Source organism: Nelumbo nucifera, chromosome 3 (genome assembly GCF_055504915.1).
Source record: "Nelumbo nucifera cultivar China Antique chromosome 3, China Antique-T2T, whole genome shotgun sequence".
Classification (NCBI taxonomy): domain Eukaryota; kingdom Viridiplantae; phylum Streptophyta; class Magnoliopsida; order Proteales; family Nelumbonaceae; genus Nelumbo; species Nelumbo nucifera.
In genome coordinates this window covers 75,689,133-75,714,604 of record NC_142651.1, presented here as the reverse complement: position 1 = coordinate 75,714,604, position 25,472 = coordinate 75,689,133, and the positions used below count along the sequence as shown (strand labels likewise).

At 38.3% G+C, this 25,472-nt stretch overlaps 1 protein-coding gene across 2 annotated transcripts; it reads left to right on the top strand.

Annotated features, from left to right (window-relative positions):
• The first annotated feature begins 2,860 nt into the window (after nucleotides 1-2,860).
• ARAD1 (Exostosin family protein) lies at nucleotides 2,861-24,067 on the top strand. 2 transcript variants are annotated; one of them, XM_019196211.2, is made up of 4 exons: nucleotides 2,861-3,977; nucleotides 10,974-11,339; nucleotides 11,418-11,474; nucleotides 23,457-23,593. In XM_019196211.2, exons 1-3 carry the CDS (start codon nucleotides 3,036-3,038, stop codon nucleotides 11,433-11,435), a joined length of 1,326 nt encoding a protein of 441 aa, XP_019051756.1. In that variant the 5' UTR covers nucleotides 2,861-3,035; the 3' UTR covers nucleotides 11,436-11,474; nucleotides 23,457-23,593. The 2 variants fall into 2 exon arrangements, with proteins under 2 accessions (XP_019051756.1, XP_010245180.1); XM_010246878.3 differs by lacking the exon at nucleotides 11,418-11,474 and having other exon boundaries at nucleotides 2,874-3,977; nucleotides 23,457-24,067.
• The last annotated feature ends 1,405 nt before the right edge of the window (nucleotides 24,068-25,472 follow it).

Sequence of the window (25,472 nt, the reverse complement as noted above, 5' to 3'; positions counted from 1 at the left end):
CTGCCCCTTCCTCCTTTTATAAGCTTAAAGGGATCAACTCCTAACCCCATTAGGAGTTGTTGATCCAAATCATATTTGGATCAGAATTCCCTTTAAGTGATAAGGGTAAACCCTTATCTTATTTGCATATTAGATCAACCCCCTCCTAATCCTATTAGGAGGTTTCCAGATCTGAAATTCAGATATGGACTCTCTGAGTGGATAGGGTTAACTAATCAAATCAGCCCAGTTCGAAATGGGCTTTAGGCCCAATAAAGTTATGTGCTCACTTAGCCTTCTAAACTGCTGCCCAGTTGGGACCCAAACATTAATCTACACATCAGCCACATGGGTTCAGCCCAGCCTTTGTTACAAGGCCTGGCCAAATACACTGTTATGGACAGTGCACCCCCTGAAACCCATCACATGGGCTCTATGGGCCCAACACTTACCCTAAGTGGTCCCTGGGCCAAGCCACCTTGTAACACCCAATGACTGTGGGCAGATGCAAGATTAGCCCATCAGGTATTACACTCAATGGCCTTACACTTAACCTCTCAGCCCATAATGATCAAACACTGCCCGACAAGAGAGGACCTCTCCCTCGGCTGCAAGGAATAGTGTTGCACTCTCTACTCACATGGATCCCATGAATTAAAACATTTTGCAAACGTTTAGAAATCGTAATATATATACTTTTATATCTCATATAAAATATATTTTGCAAAACAAATCTCAACAATTGAAATCGGTTGTCGACAGTCTTGGTTTCCATTAGAGAGAGTGCATCCCCGATCATTACCTTTGTCCGACAAAGGGGTTGATCCTGTCATTATGATCACCCACTCAAATGAATTCTCAGACTGTCCCAACATACCCAGGTTTTGACCCCCGCTAAGGATCTCACTGATTGGCATATCAAAGATAGCTCAATCCGACACCTGCTGCAGTATCATAATCGAGTCTAGGGGTCAGGTGTAAATTTCCAATTTTGCCCATCAATCACCAAGGTCCAAGGCAATACTGGAAATCTGGTCCGGTTCAAAGATTCAATTAATCCTACACTGCATGTGCCTTGGGTCTCACCTTGGCGGAGTGGCGGTTGAGATAGGCCACCCAAATATTTGATAGCACACCAGTGTCAGCCTTGGCAGGATAAATCTCCCAAGACTTATCCAACAGCTGTGAACATTCTAAACTAACACGAGTCTCATAAGTGTCCAGTTTAAGGGTATTACACAGAAACACACCAAAGGAACATGAATCAAATATGTACTTTATTCATTTACAATAAATTCATAATGTACATCATTCTGATTGGAGCTAAGGGCATACAACTGTCTAACACCATTTGCATTTTTTTTCCAATTTATACAATTTCCTATATTTTTATTTGTAATTTTTGTTTTTTCTATACTTTTTGTTGTTTTTTATAATTTCCATTATTTTTGTGAAATTTCTTATAATTTATATTATTTTTTTTCTTTTTTGTAATTTTTTGCAACTTCTATAATTTTTTTGCAATTTTTAATTTCTGTTTTCCATTTTTTATAATTTCTGTTTTTCTATGTTTTTATAAATTTTTATTTTCTTACTTGAAAATTACTTTTCTTGAATTTTGTTATTTTTTATTCTTCCAAAAGTTTTGTGTTGAAATGTAATCATTTTATTTTTTCAATTTAGGTATTTCTTTAAATTTCTACTTTTTAAAACAATGCTTTCATTTTTTTTTACAATTTTTCTGTTTTTATTAATACTTGCATTTTTCAATAATTTTTTAATATTTGTATTTTTGTTTGGATAAACTATTTGTATCTTTTGCAGCCATATTTCTGCATTTTTATATTTTGTGAATTAGTTATATATTTTTGTAGGTTTTTATAATTTTTGGGGTTTTCATGTAATTTTTTAAATTTCATTCAATTTGGACTGGATTGGACCCAATTCGGTCCATTTGCACTTCAATTGGACCACTTTCAACTTGGTCTGTATAGATTTGGATTGGATTGGATCCAATTCATTTGTGAATGGGACCTATGTTAGATTGGATTAGATCGAAACAAATTCGGTCCAATTTGAATGTTCTTGTTTTTATCCACTTTCCTTTTTTTAAGATCTCTCTCGTTTTTTTTTTTTTTTTTTTTGTATTTTCTATTATTTGTTAGTAGTGTTAATTGGATCAGATTTGGTCCAACCCAATCTGGTCCAATATGAGTCATTTTGGACCATTTTGGATTGGTCCAATTCTATGCTTGAACTGTCCAATCTGTTCAAATTGATTTTAATTTAGATCAGTTCCAACACTAACTTGGTCCATTGACACCTATATTCTTTTCTTCTATCAATGGACCAGATATTGGTCCAATCCAATTCAGTCCACTATAAATCCATTACCAACCAACCAGGTCATAAAAGTGCTTTCATAAAAGTACTTTCGTAAAAGTGTTTTCATGTAAAAGTACTTTTGTAAAAGTGCTTTCGTAAAAGTAAACATCTATGGCAACAGTTTTATAAGTAGAATTTTCTCAAAGAATTAAATGAATAAGATGGGACATGATTATTTTTCATTCTAAAAAGAATGTGGCCCTTGGCAAGAATTTTGTATCCAAACACTAATGTTATTCATTCTTACCCATTTTTACCTAGAATGAACAAGAATTTAGAGAATGAAGCCCAGAAGAATGAACCACACATAGCCTAAACTTCGCGGGGAGGTTTAAGAAACATTTTACCACTTATTTAAATATTATCCCATATCGGATTGGGGGTGGATGCAGATTTGATCCAACTTATTATTATCACAAGATCGTCGAATTGAGGTCGGGATTAGGGGTGGATACAGATCGGATCTGGTTCAAATTCGAAACCGGACAAACGGATAGCATTTGGTCCGAATCAACATTGCTTTTTATTCCAATTGGTGGTTGACACGATTCGTATCAATTTCAACCATAATTACTGCTCCTGTAGACCTCCCGAGTCCGGCGATAGCAAGTCGGCAACCATGTCTTCTCTGCGCATGTTATTCAAGTGCGCTTTCCGGCACTAAACTAAGCATGACAGATCTAACCAAAACTAGGAAACCCAAACCACACTCCACTTCTCATCCTTCACTTCTCCGCTTCAATGGCGAAACCTTAATCCCGACCTCAATTCTGCAATCAGAAGCTGCAATGATGGCCCGAAAATCTCTCCTCAAGCCCACCCTCGCTACCATCCTGGCCATCATGGCCTTCTATGCTTTCTTCAACACCTTCCTCTCCCCAATAAACCCCACCCCTGCCAAGCTCGATTCGAGCTTTCCTTTCGATTCAACCAAATCAGTCTCTCTGTCGAAATCAGAATTCTATAATTCTCGGAAGTCTATGGAGAATTCGTCGCCGGTGAAGGTTTATATGTACGATTTGCCCAGGAAATTCACGTATGGTGTGATCGAGAGCTACTTGATGGCTCGTGAGTCGCTGAAATCACCGGTTGAGGATGTGTCCACGTTGAAGTACCCCGGGCATCAGCATTCTGCAGAATGGTGGTTGTTCTCGGATTTGATTAGGGAGGATAGGTTCGGGTCGCCAGTCGTCAGGGTTTCTGATCCTGAAGAGGCGGATTTGTTTTATGTTCCTTTTTTCTCGTCGTTGAGCTTGGTAGCGAATCCAATTCGACCCGGTGTTGTAGTTGGGACTGCGGCGATTTACAACGATGAAGAGATGCAGGAGAGTTTGATCGAGTGGTTAGAAGAGCAGGTATTTTGGAAGAGGAATTCCGGACGGGATCATGTCTTTATATGTCAGGATCCGAATGCACTTTATAAGGTGATTGATCAGGTGAAAAATGGAGTTCTGCTTGTTTCGGATTTTGGAAGGTTGAGGGCAGACCAAGCGTCTTTGGTGAAGGATGTAATATTGCCGTATTCACATAGGATTAATTCATTTAATGGAGATGTTGGAATTGAAGGCAGGAAATGGTTACTATTCTTCATGGGAAATCGGTACCGGAAAGAGGTAATCGTTTCTGCCTTATCTTTTCTGTCTTTTTGTTTTTTATTTTCTTCTTGGGCTTTTTTTTTTTTTATTTGTGGGCCAAAGCTTGTTTACATTTTTATTGTAGAATTATTGACGTTAATAACTTTCAATTACTGAAAATTTTGATCTGGTTAATTATGTCAAGAAATCGAAGGAAGAAAAATTGAAAGAAACCAAATGCATATGAACTGTCTATTTACAAATTAATCATCCAATATAACCATCTAAACATTTCAATTGCGGGTGGGGTTGTGTCTAAACATCGAGGGCAACCAATGTTTTTATTCTTTGAAATCCTTTCTCTAGAGACCAACCTTAAATTATGTCATGATAATATGTTGAATTTTTTCCTATTTGATTCCTTAAACTTCATTCTTTTATGAAGAAATGACAAGGTGTTTCATTATATGCATGACATCGGCGTCCAAGTTGTATTGAATTATTTATATTTGTTTTCAGCTACTAAAACCTGTGGTATTTATACTCAGTATCTGCTAAGTTCCCATAACTGTACACCTACATGCTTCTTTGGAGATCTGAAGGCAATTGCCCTTTAAAGTATAACTAGCGGTGACCCGTGCGATGCATGGGCAAGGGAAAAATCAAGTAACAGTGATTCATGAAAGTTTTTATATATTTCTAGTTCTTTACATATAAAATAGTAGAAAAAATAATTTTCTTTCCTTTTTAAATTATTGAGCTTCAAACTTATTCCTTTTATATATAGCTTATATATTATGAGTACATAAACCAACCGCTTAGGATGAGAACCAACTGATGGTGGCTAAGGTTGGGGGATGGGCTCCCCCCCCCACCACTGGTATAGCCCTATAAAGCCAAAAAATATGCTTAGCAAGAGATCAATAACCATGTCAGAAAAAAATCACAAAATTGAATTGACAAAGATAACCAAAGGCTCACATTAAGTGCTTTCTTACTACATTTTATTGTTGAACCAAAACGGTCTATGAAACAAATCTACATTAAATTAATAAAAAGAAAAGAGAAAAACCCGATAGCCCATGGAAAGGAGCAATGGTTTCATTAGACTTTTGTATAAGAAGAAAATTGCTTTACCCCATGCGTTGGTGGACAAATTTGGGTTTTGACATTAGTTTGGGTCCAAGCTAGGGTTCATATTTAGGTTGGCCATTAACCTAACCCAACCAGTTTATCTAATTTACACCCCTACTTAAGATAGAGCCAAAAGGGGAGAGAGGGAGACAATGAGAGACAATGGGGTGACAATTAGAGAGTAAATATGGATTTTATGAGAGACAATGAAGACCCATGCTGGCTTTAATTTAGACTTGTTATATTTTTAATGATTTAATTTAAAAATAAATATGCACATGTGTGAGAAAGGAGAGGAGGAAGGTATGCATGAGCTCTGTGGTGAGAGGACCCCTCATCTTCCCTCTTTCCTCTTTCTATTATATATATAGATTGTAATCAGAAATAGAAATCATGTCTCAGGAGATTTGTGTATGCATTGTTAATGTTTAGAGATTAAACTAGAAAAGAGCATGACACCTTTGAATTAGCAATTAGCACTCAATTAACACATTTAGGTCAATGCTCAGTTTTAAGAGGCCTATATCACTAATGGAACTTCTAGATAACATTTGGAAGTTTATTTCAATAACCTAATGGGCTTTCTGAATCCTGGCTCTTTGACAACTTTTATGGGCTGAACAATTAAGCCACTGATTAAAATGGTAAACTTTTACTTGGTGAATCAGTGACCCATTAAGCTTTTTTTGGCCCCAGTTCTTTGCTTATTTTTATGGGCCGCACAATTAAATTGGTGGTTAAACTGGTAAACCAGTTATTTACTCAGCTTCCTGATTTTACGTTCAATCTGAATCTGAGACACTAATATTCCTTTGTTGCTCTTCAAACTCTGATACAACATATAGTCATTCTTTTTTGTAGTTTCTCTTTCCCTCTTCTATGCCTTGCCTTTCCTCCTATGTTTTTTTAGTCTTTTGTTTCTATTTCATCTCTGATTGAGTTTTTGGATTTCTTAGTATGAATCATATTAAGTTTTTGCATGCGCTTCAGTACTCCATTTATAAGCCCAAGATATATGCTTGTTGAACAAGTCCTAAATAAAATGCACTTATTGCACTTGTGTAGCCATATGATGAGCCTGCATGTGAGTATGCATTTACTTTTACCAAGAAAACTTTTCCCATTAGCTGGAGTTCACACAACAAGAGATTTGTCATGGGAAAGTTGCATGTTTGGAATGTTTTAAGTTAGAAATTGATACATTCTTTTACAAGGAGAGAAGTAGTTGATATGACAAGGAAAGTTGCATGAGATGGCTTGGTTATATGCACCTTAGATCAATCATTTCATTGCATTTTGTTCAAGTTGAAGGCTCTAGAAGATGAAGAGAATACCAGGTCATTGATCTAGTGGAATGCACTATTCAACTTAGAACGAAAAACCCAAAAATTGATCAGTCATTCAATCACTTTTGCTTTGTGCTTGCTGCCTCCATCCTTGTTTTGTATTTTTTTTTTGTTTTTCTCTTCATTAATGTTTCCATTTATGGGTAAAAGGCTACTGGTTATTAGTGAGGGAGTTGCGGAATTTTGAATCAAAAGATTTGCCTCTAGATATGCAAGTACTTATATTTTTAAAATGGAGTAGGAATAAGATTCTAACAACAACTTGGAAAATTGAAGATTTTAGTGTCATTTTGTTTTTTTTTTTTCTCATTACAGTATTACATCTCGAGGACCAAGTGCCATTGTTTTTTATAGGTTTACGACATCGCTGATATGTTAAAATATGTTTTGTGCAAAACGTTGTGTCCCCATATTTTGATTCATTAGTTTTGAGGTGTCAATATAGCTGGATGCTAATAAACTCACATGTCTAGTGAAATGCTTTTTTCTTTTGTTTTTTTGTTTTTTTCAGCAGAAGACAAGTTTCTAGTGAAATGATTAGATCTCTGCTGATGATATGCTGAGAATTGTCCTTGCTAAGGGTGTAGATGTCTCTCATAGGGGTAATTGTGTCATTTCTCTTTAAGTTATGTCTAAGCTATGTGTTATGGTTGTTCCTTGAATTTTTTGTTGCGACCCGCTTTATGAACCCACTTCAAATTAAGTTGAGAAAATCCGAAGGAAAATTTTCATAGTGGTTTGTGGTGGAAGCGTGGCTGTATAGACCTAATCCATATTCAGCTTATGGGTTCGAACTGAATACGAAGAGTTATGTATTTTGGGGGTTTTCTCTCTTGTATACTTGGTCTTTTGTCTTGTGAAAGAAGTGTGAGACTTTGGGTGTATTTGGAGTTTAAGTTTTCTGTGAGTGAGGTTGCAAGTGCAGTACACAACTCTGTATTCCTCTCCATTATAAATTACATAGTGGATTTCTGCTCCTCCTTCACTTGTGGATGTAGGCTATAAGCCGAACCACGTAAATTTGTGTGTCCTCTTTGCTTGCTTTCTTTATCTCCGTTTTTCTTTCGATTTTGGGTGCCATTCGAACTTGTTATCTATATTTATGGGTTTTGTGCAACAAACTGGTATTAGAGCCCTATTTTTTGTTTGGCACTACAATGTCATCAAATGAAGTTCGATATTGAGAAGTTCGATGACAGCATCAGTTTTAGTATTTGGCAAGTCAAGATGCATGTCATTTTGGGACAAGGCAGACTACACAAAGTTTTGTACGAGAAGTAGAAGAAACCTATAACTATGAGTTTTGAAGAATGGAAGGAGTTGGACTTTAAAGCCCTAATCACGATTCAACTACTGCTATCAAATGAAGTTCTGTGCGAAGTTGTTCATGAGAAGACTGCTATGGGTTTGTGGCAGAAGTTGGAGTCTCTATACATGTCAAAATCCCTTGCCAGTGAGCTCTACTTGAAGCAATGACTATTCCTGTTTGTATGGTTGAAGGTACACCTATCAAATATCATATTGATGAATTTAATTTTATTATCATGGATTTGCAAAATATTGATGTTAAGGTTGAAAATGAAGACCAAGCCCTTTTGTTACTTTGTTTCTTACCACCCTCACCCTCATATAAGTCTTTCAGAGAGTTTCTTCTCTATGGAAGAAACACTATTACTATAGAGGATGTTAAAACATCATTTCTTTCTAAAGAGGTGAGTGATAAAGACTTGACTACAAATAGGGGTGATAGTTAGGATTCTGGGTTGCTTGCAAGAGGGAGGTCTAGACATAAGAACTTGACCTACAACTATTGTCACAAGAAAGGGCACATTAAGTTAGAATGTTTTAAGTTGAAAAACAAAACCAGAATGAAGAGAAAAAGAATAACTCTACAGAGGCTGGTTTGGTTAAGGATGGAATGCTAATGTTCTCTTAGTGATAAATGACGAGACCAGATCCAAGGATGAATGGATTCTGGATTTGGGTTGTTCCTACGTGTGTCCCAATTGGAACTAGTTCTCCACCTACGAATCTGTTAATGGTGTTGTATTAATGGGTAATAGTGTCTTTTGTAAAACTATAGGAAAGAGAACAATTCGAATCATAATGCATAATGGCGTTGCGAGAACATTGACAAATGTACGACATGTACCAGAAAAATCTCCTCTCTCTTGGCACTTTAGATGCTAATGGGTGTAGTAAGTATTCAACTGAAGGTGGAGTTCTACAAGTAATAAGGGTGCTCTTGTTGTGATGAAAGCATGAGGATAGAAAGTTTGTATGTGCTATAGGGTACTACCATCACAAGTTCAGTTGCAATTTCTACATCATCCTTATTTGAGTTTGATACCACCAAGTTATGGCACATGAGGCTAGGATATATGAGTGAAAGGGGATTGGCTGTATTAAGTAGGAGAGGTCTTCTTTGTGGCCAAAGTACAGGAAAGCTTGACTTTTGTGAACATTGTATTTTCAGAAAGCAGAAAATAACCAGCTTCAGTACAACCATTCATAGGACGAAGGGCACTTTGGATTATGTTCACTCGGACCTATGGGCACCTTCACAAGTTCCATTAAAGGGTGGTGCTCAATATCTCCTTACCATCATTAATGACTATTCCAGGAAGGTATGGGTTTATTTTCTGAAGCATAAGAATGATGTATTTGTGACTTTTAAACAGTGAAAAACATTGCTTGAAAAGCAAACAAGAAAGCAAGTCAAGTGGTTGAGAACAGATAATGGTTTAGAGTTTTGTGAAAATGAATTTAATGAGTTCTACAAAAATGAAGGCATTATAACGTCATACTATTGTCAAAACACCAAAGTAGAATGAAGTTGCAGAACGTATGAATAGAACTCTCAGCACTAAAAGGAAAAAGTACAGGTGGATGGTTAAGAACATGGACATCAAACTCAACTGGGTAAAGAGATCCGCTAACTCCTTTGCCGATGGGTTAGCTAAGCAAGGGGTGGTTAGGGAATATATTTTCTGGGTCAGTTGCAGATTTAGTTTTTATGGGGGCTTTAGCCTCAGTAGGGGGAGTTAAGAAAGTTTAGCTCCCCTTCCTTGTATCTTTTTGCTCAGATTGATTGATTAATGAAATTGTTGTTATTGATCAATAAACAAATTCATAGTGGTTTGTGGTGGAAGTGTGGCGGTATGGACCCGATTCATATTCAGCTTATGGGTCTGAACTGAGTATGAAGAGTTATGTATTTCAGGGGTTTTCTCTATTGTATACTTAGTCTTTTGTCTTGTGAGAGGTGTATTGGGGGTTTAGGGTTTTTTGTGAGTGAGGTTGTGAGTGCAGTGTACAGCTCTGTATTCATCTCCATTACAGATTACATAGTGGATTTCTACTCCTCTTTTGCCTGTGGACGTAGGCTATAAGCCGAACCACGTAAATTTGTTGTGTGTCCTCTTTGCTTGCTTTTCTTTACCTCTGTTTTTCTTTCATTTTTGGTGCCATTCGAATATGTATTTCTGGGTTTTGCGCAACATTATGTTTTTTATTTTTTGGTAATTAAGGCTGTATTTTAAGTTCTGTCCCCTTGCTTTTGACTATGGGGAGCAGAACAATCACTGTAGTTGATAATTAGAAGTCTACAAGTATCAGCTGATTGGTGAGAGTTCATTTGCTCTTTCATCATTTGTTTCTCTCTTATTTTCTCATCTTTCCACTCTTCCTTCTCTCTTTTCTATTTGTTGCATAAAGAACCAGGAATTATTGCATGGTATTACAACAGGTTTGAGGTCTATGATCCTCTAGAACACCCATATACAAATGTCATTGCTCTTTTTCTTCTCTCCTGCAGTAGAACAGAACCCTAGAAGTTTGTGTTCTCTCTAGGATGCAGATATTATGAATCAAACTAGAGTGACAGAGTGTGTTATTCACTTGGTCTATCTATTCTTATTTTAGAAGTCATGGTTGTGGTGCGATGACAAACAAATGGAGGATCCCTTTTATAGATGCTATTAGATCTGTTGAAAATTTTATTGATATGTTGCAGCACTGCATATGCTTGAAAATAGGGTAAAGTTTTCTTGTGATACTTAAAGTTTTTGAATGCTTCTTTAATCCATAATCATTCTTGTACTCCCTTGAGGTCAGATCTGCCACCCACAAGGTTGCTACCCACACACCCTCAATACACTACAGCTCCACTTCAGGAACATCTCCCCATCAATGACAACTGAGATGTTACTGATGTGCAGCTGTCGTGTCTTATGGGTAGCACATCCAGACTCTTGTTTTTTCTTGGTGTTGCTGGTGACAAGGAAGTGATTTCTGTCTCTATGCTTATGATATTTGTGGACTTGTTTATATATATGTATATAGCATGGGCCTTGTCAAGAATTAGGAGTTGGCAGGGTGTGGTTTGTTTTTGCTTCCACTCATTGCCCTTTTGGTTTCTCTGCTTGGGTTGCATTGCTCACCTATGCCTTGTATACTCTTTTATCTCTAAAGAATTTTGATTTTTACTATAAAAGATATATTATCTGTGAACTTGTCACACACAATGTACTTACAGACCAGTACTTTATTTTAGGGAGGAAAAATTCGTGACCAGCTTTTCCAAGTACTCGAAAGTCAAGAAGATGTCATAATAAAACATGGCACACAATCTAGAGAGAGTCGACGCATGGCAACACAAGGGATGCATTCGTCCAAATTCTGTTTGCACCCTGCTGGTGATACACCATCGGCTTGTAGACTCTTTGATGCTATAGTGAGCTTGTGTGTTCCAGTAATAGTCAGTGACTATATTGAGTTACCTTTTGAGGATGTTATAGACTACAGAAAAATTGCTATATTTGTAGACTCGATTTCAGCTGTTAAGCCTGGATATTTAACTAAAATGCTGAGGGCAATTAGTACAGAAAAGATCGTGGAATATCAACGGGAGCTTAAAGAGGTATGTACTACTGGATCTTCTCCTCTTTCTCCCTGTAAAACTTTTTGGACCATATTCTCATACACTAGTTCTATATAGAGTGGACATGAACTCTGATGCAGACTACTAAAACAGGAGGGCTTCTCCTTTAAACACGTGAGTAGGTCTTCCAGTTGGAAAAAGGGCTAAACATTTTAATTTTCTTAAAATTAAAAATACATGTATAGGGCTTCTCCTTTAGACATGAACTCTATCTCCAAAGTTTTGTTATTTTTTGATTCAAATTAGAAAGTTATATGTTTAACTACAAATATATTTCTTTATATTTATTCATAAAAAGAACTACAAATATATCTGATTTAGTTTCCTAAAACAAGAAAAAAATCAAGCACAAACTCTTTCAAGACATTCCATTGGTGTGGGTCCTAGATTAAAGAAAAAAAACTCATCTTGAATGCTTTAGGAGTTACCATATGGATGGTGGGTCCCATTAGCTAGTTCTTAGTGTGAAACCCCCATCTATCTAGTAAATTTGGGGATTCTGAGTTTTTGGTCTCCTCTTTCCTTGAAAGATTTGAAAAAGTGGATAGAAGTATTGAATGAGGGCATTTATGTAATAGGTACTCTTGAAATGTTAAACTTACATAGGGCCTGTTCGTTTGCTCTGAAGTCTGACATCTGAAAGTACAATAATTACATTAAGAGGTATATTGATATTGGTGAACTTTTCTTTCTGAATGCAGAGAATGTTGTTCTGAATTCTGAATTCTGTAAATTATCAAATATCCATTTTGACCCCATATGTGAGAGTTTTTGTTTGTTTTTTTGGTGGTATCATTGGAAAACAAAAAGTTGTATGATTGCACTTTAAGAGATAAGAGATAAGAGGAAACAAAGTGTATCGAAAATGGTTGGCCAGCTTGTGGTCCCCACCTGCTCATATGTTTTCTTGTCTATAGTGCTGTTAGAAGACTGTTAGAATCTTTTTTTCTGTTGTTTCTAGTGACAGGGGCCTGTCATTGTACACTTAATGTGAAAACCTTATATTTTAAACATCATTTGGGGTGGCAGAACAAGCTAGCCGAACCTTCACTTTCTCTTCTATTCTCTCTTCCTCTTCTTCTCTTCTCCTCTTTTCTCATCCTCTTCTCTTCTCTTCCCTTTCTTGTCTTCATTTTCTGATTTATTTTTCTTTACTAGACAGGTCTGAATCTTCTTGTTTCAGACAACTTGGTATCAAAGCAGGCCTGAACCTGCCTTGAGCTCTCATGTAGGTGTTGACCAGCCGACTACATGAGAGCTGTGCTAGGGCTGGAAGTTTCAGATTGAGTCGCCTGGTTCTTGGAGGTCATTGGAGATCGTAGAAGGTGCCCAAGATTCAAATCTCTTGGAGAGTGGTCCAGTGACCAGGAAGAATTGGAGAAAACAGGTTGGTTTCTGATTTAGAGCTTAAATCAGAGATTGAAAGTTGTGCCCAGTAGTTTCTGGGTTGCTTTTACTGTTCTGGACTGTTGAAGTGTCCAAAGTTTCTTTGAAAATAGTACAGCTCTTCGGCTGTTCTTTTAGTCTGGTTTAGACTAGAAATTTCTGGGTTGGTTTAATATTTTTCTGGACTGTCAAGTGGCTGAAATACCTCTGGAATCAGTACTGCTGGTTATTGTTTCCCTTGAACTGTTTTTGGGCACCTGTACGGACTGTTCTTTGGGCTGTTTTTATTTTTGACAGTGTGGTCTCTTCTACTGCCCACTTTGTGTTTGTAAAAAGGTCTCTTCACCAGTACGGACTGTTCTTTGCTTTTTTTGGGTACTGTTTGGTTAGTACCTGGAATTTCTGCTTAGAAGAGGAGTTTGGGCAGTGTTGTATCCCTCATTCAGTGTTCATTTTTGGACCACTTCAGCATGGAAATGGCTGGAAATGAGAACAAACCAAATGGAGATGGACTTGTTGGAGTTGTAAACTCTACTGGTAACAGTTCATTTCAGATTACTACAATCAAGTTTGATGGATCAAACTATTTGGAGTGGGCCCAATCAGCTATGATGGCCATTGGAGGGAGGGGAAAACTAGGATATGTGATAGAAACCAGCACAGGAGGACCCTTCTCTTGCTAAATGGGTTCAAGAAAACTATATGGTTATGAGTTGGTTATGCAATTCCATGCAGTCTCATATCAGTAGAAACTATCTTTGGGCAAAGACAGCTAAGGAGATATCCATAAAAAAAAAAAAAGACAGCTAAGGAGATTTGAGACAATATGAAGGAAACCTATTCTCAGCCCCTTAATAGTGCTAGAACCTATGAACTGAAAATGGAGGTGAAGAACCTTAAACAGGGGGAGAAACCTGTGTCAGTCTATTTCTCCACCTTGAAATCATTGTGGTATGAGATTGATCATCTTGAGACTATTGAATGGGAGAGCCAAAAGGATGCTGCTACATACAGAAAATTGGATGAGAAAAATAGTGTTGAATTCCTAGCAGGGCTGAACTCTGACTATGACATTGTAAGACAACATCTTCTCACTAGAGACTGTGACTCTTTATCTCAAGCCTACTCTCTGGTACACAGTGAGGAGAGTAGAAGGAAAGTTATGTTGCAGATCCCATCTGTGGAATCGGCTTTAGCAGCTATAAAACCAAAGACTAGAGGTGATAAGGAGAGGGAGGTAAAGAAGGATGGAAAGAGAGATGTGTTTTGTGATTGCTGTAAGAAGCCAAAACATACTAAGGACACTTGTTGGAAGTTTCATCCTCAGCTAATCCCAGAAAGACTTAGGAACAAGAAGGGAAATGCTAATGTAGCTATAACCATTGGAGCTTCATCCACAGTTGTGACAACAGGAGCTCCTTCCGCTCCCAACACTAGATCCAGTTCTCTTGATGTATTGGCTGTTGTTAGGGCTGCATTATCTTAGTTGGAGAGTGAAGTTGGTGGCTCTGGATAGTCTCATACTACTTCCACCTCTACTTTTGCCCAATCAGGTACTAGGGCCTCTACTTATCATCCCTCTACCCCAGGTAGACTTGTTCATGGGCCGGGTAGCCCGATGGCCCGGCCTGGACCGGCCCGCACCTCGGTCGGGCTTGGTCATGTAATTAGGCCCGAGGGCCTAACCTCGGGCCTAATACAGTAAGCCCGACTGTGCTTCGGGCCGGGCTCGGGATTTGTCAAAAAAGCTCGGCCTGAGCCCGGCCCGGCCTGACTCAGCATTATATATTTTATAAAATACATAATATGCATTTTATATATTATATAAATAATATAATATTTATTGATATATATATATATATATATTTATAATTTAATATATACATTTTTTATTTTTTTCTTTATAATTTCTCTCACTCTCTCTCTCTCTCTACTCAGCCGCTTCAGTAGTAGTAATAGGCTAACAGCATGGGCTAAATTTCGGGCTCGGGCCCAAGCCTGGGCTTCAAACTTTTTATGAGGGTCGGGCTCGAGCTCGAGCCTTAGAAAAATCTGTTAATACAGAGTGAAAGCCTGGCCCAAGCCCGACCCGGCCTGACCCATGAACAGGTCTAACCCCAGGTAACACTAGCCATTTTTGGATTATTGATTCAGGTGCATCTGATCATATGACTAGTTTATCTTCATTATTTCACACCTATTGCTTGTCCTCTGGCAGAGACAAAGTGTCTATTGCAGATAGCTCTCTTATCCCTCTTTCAGGCAAGGGAGACATCAATGTCTTTGATGCTATTTCCTTATCCTCAGTTCTGCATGTTCCTAAACTAAGCACTAATATGCTTTCTGTCAGTAGTATCACTAAACACCTGAACTGTTTAGTAACCTTTTTCCCGGATCATTGTGTTTTCCAGGATCTGGCTACAAGGAAGGTGATTGGGACTGGCCGTGAGACGAATGGGATCTACTTGCTTGAACATCCACCTGGGAAGAGGAAAGAAGGTGGGAAGTCTTTTGTGTCACAATCTGTGAGTCAGATTATGCTTTGGCATAATCGATTGGGTCATCTTTCTTTTGGGTCTTTAAGGAGTCTTTTTCCTAATTTGTTTGAGTCAATCCAAGTGTCCAGTCTAAAAGTGTGAGTGTTGTGAGTTGGCAAAGCATTGTAGATCAACTTATTCACAAAGTAGTAAAAGAAGTTCTGCTCTTTTTGAAATTGTGCATACCGATGTTTGGGGGCCTTATCATATTCCTGCTATGGGTGGGTACAAATACTTTCTATTGTTTGTTGATGACGACTCTCGGTTTTCATGGGTGTACCTCATGCGCTCTCGGGATGAGGTTCCTACTTTGACCCGCATTTTTCATCAAATGATCCTAACTCATTTTGGGGTTAAAATAAAAAATCTCAGATCTGATAATGCCAAAGAATATTTTGCAAAACCCCTATCCTCTTATCTCCTTGAACATGGAGTGATTCATCAGAGCACTTGTCCTCATACACCACAGTAGAATGGTGTAGCTAAGAGAAAAAACAGACACATCCTTAAAGTTGCAAGAAGTATCATGCTGAATACTATTGTTCCTATTCGTTTCTGGGGGGATGCCATTCTTATTGTTGTTTATCTAATTAACAGGATTCCTTCACGGGTCTTGGACATGAAAGCTCCTTTTAACTTGTTGTATCCTGATAAGGAGCAGTTCTCTGTTCTTCCAAAAACCTTTGGTTGCACTTGTTTTGTCCAAATCCTTGGGCCTATTCATTCAAAATTTGATCCTAAGGCTGCCAAATGTATTTTCCTAGGGGTATGCTCAAAATCAAAAGGGCTATTGTTGCTATGACTTAGTTTTGAGAACCAGATTTGTATCCATGGATGTCACCTTCTTTGAAGATGTTCCTTATTACCCTAGGGTTTTACCTCAGGGAGAGAGTGGTGAGAAGGGTGTGTTTTCTCGAGATGTTCCTTTGCCCATTCCTACAAGTGGTGAGGAATGTATTGAAGGGAGTTGTCAAAAGTGTAAAGAATTGAGGGTGTTTCACAGAAGATGGTGGCGGCAAGTTGATTCTAGTAATGATCAGTCCAAGCCAGTTCCTATCTCTTCTGCAGCACCAGATTCAGGTATTGCTTCCTCCTTACCTCCTTCTCCTACTGATGCCATACCCATTCCTACTACTGATGACATCCCCTCTTCCACTACTGTACCTCTGCCATCATCAAATGACCTTGATCTTCTGATTGCAGTACGTAAGGGGAAACGTCAGTGTACCTCATCTTCTGCCCATTGTATCTCTCATTTCCTTTCTTATGATCACATTTCATTAGCATACAAGTCATTTTTAGCCTCCATTGATGTCATTCCCATTCCTAGAACAGTTCAAAGAGGCCCTTATTGTCCTTGAGTGGAAGGATGCAATGAAGGCTGAGATGGATGCCCTTATAAAGAATGATACTTGGGAACTGGTTGATCAAACAAGAGAGAAGAAGCCTGTTGGGTGTAGGTGGATATTCATAGTAAAGTATAATGTTGATGGTACAGTTGAAAGGTATAAAGCTAGATTGGTAGCTAAGGGATATACTCAAACTTATGGTATTGACTACTTGGAGACCTTTGCACCAGTTGCAAAAATGAATACCATCAGGGTTTTACTATCTTTTGCTACTAACTTCTCTTGGTCTCTGTTTCAGATGGATGTCAAGAATGCATTTCTAAATGGTGACTTGCAGGAGGAGGTGTATATGGAGTTATCTCCTGGTTTCTATGGTGCAGAGGCTGGTAAGAAAGTTTGCAAGTTGAAGAAAGCTTTGTATGGTCTAAAACAATCTTCAAGGGCATGGTTTGATAGATTCAGACTTGCTTTGGAAAGATTTGGCTATGTTCGATCCAAATCTGACCACACTCTATTCTTTAAGAAGAAATAATATTCTTTGACTCTCCTAGCTGTGTATGTGGATGACACTGTGGTGACAGGAAGTGATATTGATGAGATTAACTCTCTTAAGCAACTACTAAATCAAGAATTTGAAGTAAAGGACCTGGGCGAGTTGAAGTATTTCCTTGGGATAGAAGTGGCAAGGTCCAAGTATGGCATTTTTATTTCCCAGAGGAAGTATGTTCTTGATCTCTTGGAAGAGACAGGAAAACTAGGAGCTAAGCCTGTTAATACTCCCATTGAGCAAAATCATAAGGTTAATGTCGAGGATGGTGAGCCTCTATTAATGAAATAGATTACAGTTAAAAAAAAAAGGTTCCTTCTCAAGCCCAGATTCCAATCCAACATTTGGTGAATTTGAAGGCACAATTAAAATCAACAATAAGCTTACCTTTTAGAGATGACAAAGAGAACAAAGAAGGGAAAAGATCCTTCAAAGATGACTCCCCTACCCGCAAATCTTTGCAGAATTTAACTTTATTATCAGAATAATCATCATAACTTAAAAAGTTAGAGAACACAGGGAGGGGTATGCCAAGAATAGATTTCCACGAAGAGGCAAGAGTAGCTCTAGTTGAGAGGCCAAAGTTCTATCCATTTTTCATTCAGCCAATGGACCTATGAATGCTCACCACCACCTTATGCCACCATTTATCCTTTTCCAATGGCAGCCTCCACAGCCATTTTCCAAACACCATATTCTTCTTGTCCACATTCCCAATCCCTAACCTTCACAAGCCATAACTCAGAACTCAGCTTTAGTGCTTGATCTTGTGATGTAGGGTGAGCTCAACTTACCAATCCTTTGAGAACGTTGAATGATCTTCCCTTGATTAAAAGTTTGTGGCTGTCAGTGACTGTAAAGGCTTCTTGAAGGAATGGGAAAAAAATAGAGAGAGAAAGAAGAAATAGAATACCTAGAATCACTCATAGGGTACCTAAAATCACTCTAGGGTATGGAAATCACTCACCATAATTAGCATAAGATCAAGAAAAGTCAATAAATTTCATTGATCTTTGTGTAAAACGTTCATACATATTTATAGACTCTAGACTCATAAGAATCCTAATAGCACTCAAATCGAACCGCCAGTTTGGCACATAGTTTTCAAGGCGCCAAGGTGAGGCTAGGCGACAAGGGGGCGCCCTATTGCCTAGTCGACTAGGCGGGCACCTAGGGTAGTTCCCTAGGTTCTATAGTCATATTTCTTTAACAATTATCCATAATTTTCATGAGAAAAGTATAAACTTCATGTTAAAGTATAGAAAATCAACATATTCCAACATATTCATGAGAAAAAAAAAAAAAGAAGAAAGAAAAGAAATTTTAAAAAACATAAGGGCTGAACCCCTATTTCTGTTATAGGCTTGCCGTTCCACTTGACAAGGAATTTTTGATATCCTCCTATAGAAGTAGATATTATCTTCTCATCTAAAACATCCTCTGGAATGTCATTTGTAACTGCAATAGTCAGCAACTTGGGCATAGGGAGTCTTCAAATGATTTGGAGAGCATAAGTCAAAAATGGACCATCAAGGATTGGGATGGTGGAAGATAGTGTCTTATTGGAATCTTTGGAAAAAAGATTTGAGGCCCAAGAAGTGAGAAATGCAATCTTCTCCATGGATCGAGCTAAAGCTCCTGAGCCTGATGGTTTTTTGATGGCCTTTTATCAAGATTGTTGGGAGATAATTAGAGAGGATTTGTTGGAGGTTTTTGAAGAGTTCTATGAGAGGCAAATTTAACTCGGGAGCAAATGCAACTTTTATTGCCTTGGTTCCTGAGAAGAAGGACACTCTCCAACCAAAGGATTTCAGACCTATAAGCCTGGTGGGAAGCATGTATAAGATCATCTCTAAGGTCCTAGCGCTAAGATTAAAAAAGATCCTCCCATCTCTAATCTCACCGTATCAAGGGGCCTTTGTAGAAGGAAGACAAATTGTAGATCAAATACTTATTGCCAATGAATGTGTTGGGTGAAGAGGAGGAGAAAGGAAAAGGGGTTGGTCTGCAAATTGGATCTTGAAAAGGCATATGACATGGTGGACTGGGATTTTTTACTAGAGGTTCTCAAGCGGAGAGGGTTTGGGGAGAGATGGTGTAGTTGGGTAAAGGGATGCATTTCTTCATGTCATTTCTCAATATTGGTGAATGGTGTAGCTAGGGGTTTCTTTCCTGCAAAGAGGGGTATTAGGCAAGGAGATCCATTGTCCCCATTCCTCTTTACCCTAGTAGCTGATGTGTTGAGTGCCATGATTTTGAGGGCCGATGCTAATAATTTGATAAGAGGTTGGAGGATTGGTAGGGAGGAGGTGGTGGTCACACACTTACAATTTGCAGATGAAATCATCTTTTTGTGACGGGGAGGAAGGGGAATTACGAAACTTAAAGAGTCTAGTGCTTCAATTTGAAAGGAAGTCCAATCTTAAAGTGAATTGGGGAAAAAGTTGTGTGGCAGGGCTCAATCTAGGCGGAGAGGAGGTGGATTCCCTAGCTAGGATTTTGGGGTGTGAAGTGGGGGGCTGGCCTTTATAATATTTGGGGCTACCACTGGGAGGGAACCCAATGGTTGAGAGTTTTTGGTACCCTGTAATTGAAAGATTCTCCAAGAGGTTAGCAAATTTGAAGAGGAATTACATCTCTTTAGGGGGTAGGATAACCTTAATCAAGTCAACCTTAGCCAACCTGCCAGTTTATTTCCTATCTACCTTTAGAGTACCAATGAAAGTAGCTAACCAGTTAGAGAAGATAATGAGGGATATCTTGTGGGAACCAGGGGATACTAAGAAGGATCACTTAGTGAAGTGGGAGGTGGTTTCTAGGAGTAGGGATAATGGAGGCCTTGGGTTAGGAAATATAAGATTAAGAAACATGGCTTTGCTGGGGAAATGGATTTGGAGACTACCGATGGAACAAGACAGACTTTGGTCTAGAGTGATTGTTAGTATTCATGGATTGGCAGATAACGGTTGGGATGCATGACTCAACCCTGGGGCTTCTTAGTGTTCTCCTTGGAAAGCTATTCAAGGTATTTTGCCTCTTATGCTTCCTTATTTCAAATATGATGTCTGCGCTGGAAATAAAGTCTTGTTTTGGGAAGATGTTTGGGTTGGTGAAAACTCCCTTAGAGATAGATTTCCTTCTATTTACTCCTTGTCTGAAAACAAAAGAAAAGTGATCTCTTCAGTGTTTGTTGATAACTCCTGGAATTTGGGCTTGAGAAGAGGTCTAAGGGATTCTGAAATGGGGATGGTTGATGATTTGATCACTCAGTTAGGGGAAGTCTTTCTTGATCAGTCCTGTAGAGATAGCAGAATTTGGAAACCTTCCCCTTCTGGTTTTTTCAATTGCTCTTCTTTCTATAACATTTTGCTTCAGACCTCTAACCTTGTAGGGAACTTTCCTTCAAAGGAGGTGTGGGGTAGCCCTGCACCCCCTAAAATTCAGGCCTTCTGTTGGGAAGTGGTACTCCAAAAAATCAACACCTTGGATTTATTGCAGAAAAGAGGCCAAATATGTGCCTCTCCCCCCATGTTTGTTGCCTTTGTTTGGGTTCTGGTGAGACAATTTCACATTTACTAATCTCATGTCCCTTTGTGTTCTTTATTTGGTTTTGGTTCTCTTCTCTCTTTGACTACAGGTGGACTCCCTCCTCAAGCGTGGTGAACCTCTTTGATCCAACTTTTTAAAGGCAACCAACGGTTCGTGGAAGGATTATGTGGAGAGCCACTAGAGCTGTTGTATTGTGGTCAGTGTGGGAGGAAAGAAACAATAGGATCTTTAAAGGCAGATGTAGATCCAAGGAAGAGGTTGTGGAAGGAATAACTACTAAGGTTATCCATTGGTTGAAATCCTGTGATCTTTTCAAGGATTTCTCAGTTGAAGATATTTATAAAAGTTGGGGTATTGTGGCATCTACTACTACTTCCAAAGCTATGATACAGGAAGTTTGGTCCGCACCGGCACAACAAAGGGTGAAACTGAACTTTGATGGAAGCTCTATAGGTAATCCAGGCCCATCTGGTATAGGAGGTGTTTTCAGAGATAATGAAGGCAAGATAATGGCTTTGTTTTCAGGGCCAATAGGAGTTGGAGATTCCTTAAGAGCGGAAATCTTGGCACTACATCAAGGTGTAAAAATGGCCAAACAGTTGGGGCTACAGCAGATTGAGATAGAGGGAGACTCCAAGTTGGTAATTGGGTGGATGCAATCAGGGCAGCTGGGAATTTGGCAATATAGACAGCTGATAAGGGAAATTCTTAGCATAACAAGGGAGGTGGGTGTTTGGTTCAAGTGGGTAAGGAGATCAGCAAATGGTTTTGCTGACGCCCTAGCAAAACAAGGGACTGCAAGGGAGAGTCTTTTTTGGGCAGTGCTGTAATGTTTGATGTTTATTGGATCAACCTTTTCTAATAAGGGTTGAATTCTGTATTTCAGGTTAATTTATCTCTAATGAAAGTTATCGTTTCTGATAAAAAAAAAGGATTGGGAGAGCCGGTGGGTGTAGATCAAGTAGAAAAGATGGAGTTGTACTAGAAAAGTAGGGGTGGAATAGTAAAGGAGACATCTGGACTAGTAAAATGATGACAGAGTAGGATATAACACTGACCTTTTTAGATTCTTTGAGTATCCCAGAAAGAAACACTTTACAACCCTCAGATTAAGTTTATCCAAATTTGATTAAATATGTGAGCAAAGCAGTTGCATCCAAAACATGTGGTAGAAGAGGGAATAATGAGATATAAGGAAAAACAATATAATGAAGAGTCTCATCACCCAGAATACGAGGCAAAATTTTGTCTGAGATAGCATGCAGTAAGGGCAGCATCATTCCAATAGGATTTAGGGACTGCATCTAAATATGAAGGGCCCTAGCCACTTGAAAAAGGTGATGGTTTTTATAAAGAAGTTTGATGTCTTAAACCATGCTCATCAAAGAACGCAATAAATGAAAATAAAGATCTTTTGCATTAGCAGATTGAAATCCAAATATATTAAAGCAAACTAAGTTTTGATTTCAACAACAAAAAGGATCTAAAGAAAGGAAATAATTCAGTATTTTTTGCATTAAATATAATCAAGTCATTCCAGAATAATCATCAACAAAGTATCTAAATACTAAATAAAGGCACAACTAGATATGGACCACAAAGGGCAGCCCAGTGCATGAGGCTCCCGCCAATGGGAGGTCTGGGGAGGGACATGTACGCTGTCTTACCCCTGCACAGACAGAGAGGTTGTTTCAGGTAGCAATGGAGCAACCCAACCATAGCGCCAAGGCTCTCCCTCAGATGTGGACCACAAACATTAGAATAAATAACTTAAAAGGATGAGACAATCAACCAACTCCAGTGCCTTCTATAAACATGCCCATTTCAGGCCCTAATTGGGTTTGATAAAGGGGATGATGCCTAATCCCTTCCCCTTTCTCAATTCAAAGCTTACCCAGTACTGGTTCAGACCTCCATTGGACATATTAGGAAACACCAAAATTAAAATGAGTTCAGGATTATGATTCCTGGTGGCCCCATCGCCTCAAATTCCCAAAAAGGATGGATGGGACTCTAAACCCTGCCAGTGGCAACTCCAATGGGGAATATGCTTGAACTGGAATGGAGCTTTGTTAAAGCCCTTGGATTTTTTAATTCCTTAAACTGATGCATTAGGATTTTAAATTTTAGCAGGATGGTGTTGCGGCTTATTTGAATTTTATTAGATCTACTATAAAGAGGAAGTGACTGCATTGCATGTTCATTGTTATCAATATAGCATTGAGATAGTCCAACTTTCACTGGTTTTAAAGGGCTTTAATAATGAATTTTGACCCCAAAATTGCAGGCTTTAATGGGTATTTTTACTATTATATTGTTGAGTAGCTTGTATATTACTTATAAAAGGTTTAAAAATTGTCAATTTTTATCCCTAAAGAAAAATACCCTTGGTTATACTGAATGAACTTGGGCCTCAAGTTGATCTCTCGGTATTCATTGGTTAAGTTAGGTTCTTAAGTTTATTGTTTACCTAAGAAATGTTGCCATTAGGCATCTTTCCCCACGTTCTGATACCAAACTTCTGTAAGAGGGAAAGGAGAAGCTCCTATAATATTCAGCAATTGGGTGCTGAATAGGGTTCGGTTGTAAATTAGACAATGAAGAAAATTGATTTCAGATGAGTGAAGTTTCTTAAAATTGAAGTCTACATTTTATTTCTTGATTTAGGATGTTATTCCCTGAACAGTTGGCTAAAGTCATTGTGCTGAGGTTGTATTACATGATTCAGGTGAAACGGTATTTTGAATATGAGGATCCAAATGGAACAGTGAACGAGATCTGGCACCAAGTCTCTTTGAAGCTTCCTATGATCAGATTGATGATCAATCGTGACAAACGCCTTGTGCATAGAGCCTTGTCTGAGCTAGACTGCTCTTGCATGTGTTCAAACCAGACTAGGCCCATCACAACCTCTTGATAGTGACACTGATAATAACTCTATGGTGCTTAAAATATCCAATGTCTAGCCCTGAACTCCTGTATTGCAGTGCATTTCAAGCAGGAGAGTTTTGGTGGTAAGTTGGCAGACATGAACCCAAGTATGGTTCATTCCATTACCAAAGGTTGCCATTCACCCTACCCATGATGCTTCCTATTCCGGGGTAAATGAATTTTTGACGGTCAATTTCTTCACTGTAGACTAAAGGCTTTATTGCCATCACACATCCCTGTTGCCATTTCACTGTAGACTGAAGGCTTTATTGCCTTATTTTTTACTTGATTTTGGAGATAACAAACTTAGAAGTTGAAATGCACTGATTATTATGATAAATTTTTTTGTAACTGTAATTGCATCTGTATATCTACGCTTACATAAAAGTCCAGTTTCTACTTACAAGTTATATAATTTCAGTCCATTAGGGTTCACATTTTTATTTATCATTGCTTTATTTAGTGCGTTAGATGGCAAGATTATTTTTTAGCCGATCCCATATGGTTGGGACAAGGCTCGCCAATTGAATTTAGTTTTTAGTGCTGACTGTAATGTTGAGTAAAGAAATGTAGACATATCTTTCAATGCCGACTTGGTAGAACAAAATCTGTTTAACCCTCTCCCTCCCCTAGGGGAGGGGATTTATTGAAATGTATCCTTAAGGCTATATTTGGTTTAAAGGAAAAAGTAGGGAAAGGAAGGGAAAAGTAAGAAAACCTTTACAAACCTTGTGTGGGTTTCCTTACCTTTCTTTTTTCTACTTTTTTTCCTTCAAACCAAACACAGCCTAAGAGGATCATCATTCACAATTGCCAATAAGATGGCGCCCGCATTATGATCATTATGACATGGCTTTTAACAATCATTTACCTGGTTTCTCTACCTTTCCTTTCCTTTCTTTTTGCCGCACTGAATTCTATGTATTTAAGCTCCAATGAATTTTAAGTTGTACTGTGTTTGCATTCTTGTTTAGTTTTACATGCATTTGGTAAGAATATGTTTTTCTATTGAAAATGCAAGTAAATTTCCCTGTTCGACCGTTTTTGCATTCAAAATAAAAAGCAAGCTTTATCCTCAAAGTTGGTTAATGTGAAATTAAGTAGGTTCCTGCCTTGATATTCGTGTACTCTTATTTGAACAAAATTGCATTCATATCAGTACAAATGTACAATCACTTTTTGCCTTCTTATTAAACGGTATTAATTCTATACAGTTGTGCACTGCCGTACAAATGCATTCACCAAAATCAACTCAAAATAAATAAATAAATAAATAAATAAAAAGCTTCAAACTACTACACGTGAAGATGAAGATATTCAAATTCCATCCCATGAGAATTGGCCGGCTTTAGAATCCATCTGAGACCTTGGAACTCCTTCAATCTCCACTTTCTTGACAGGGGGAAAAAAGAAATTTGAAGCCATGGATGCAATCAGAACCCAAAATCTCTACATGTATACTCACCATGCCCAATTATACAAGGACATACCCTGATGATATTGTTGTTTTGATTTTTTTTTTCGAAACATATATATTTTTTATTCGGAATAAAACGCAAAATGGAAATTCGTACGAAGTGTAATAGATTAAGGCCCCGTTTGATTTGCAGGAATAGGCGTCCGGAATCGGAATCAAAATGATTTCAGACATCTGGTTGTGCAGAATTGGAATCTTGTTCCCCTTTTGGGCAGAATGGCAATCCCCCATTTGAGGGAATAGCTATTCTGGACCCACCCCAGGAATCTCCTGCTTCTTAAAATAACAAAGGGCAAATCAGTGGGGATGATGATGGTGGTAGCGAGATACGATAAA

Coding starts and splice junctions, on each gene's coding strand:
- ARAD1 (XM_010246878.3), top strand. CDS start 3,036: ATGACAGATCTAACCAAAACTAGGAAACCCAAACCACACTCCACTTCT. Junction 3,978..10,973: donor GAAATCGGTACCGGAAAGAG/GTAATCGTTTCT, acceptor ACTTTATTTTAG/GGAGGAAAAATTCGTGACCA. Junction 11,340..23,456: donor ATCAACGGGAGCTTAAAGAG/GTATGTACTACT, acceptor TACATGATTCAG/GTGAAACGGTATTTTGAATA.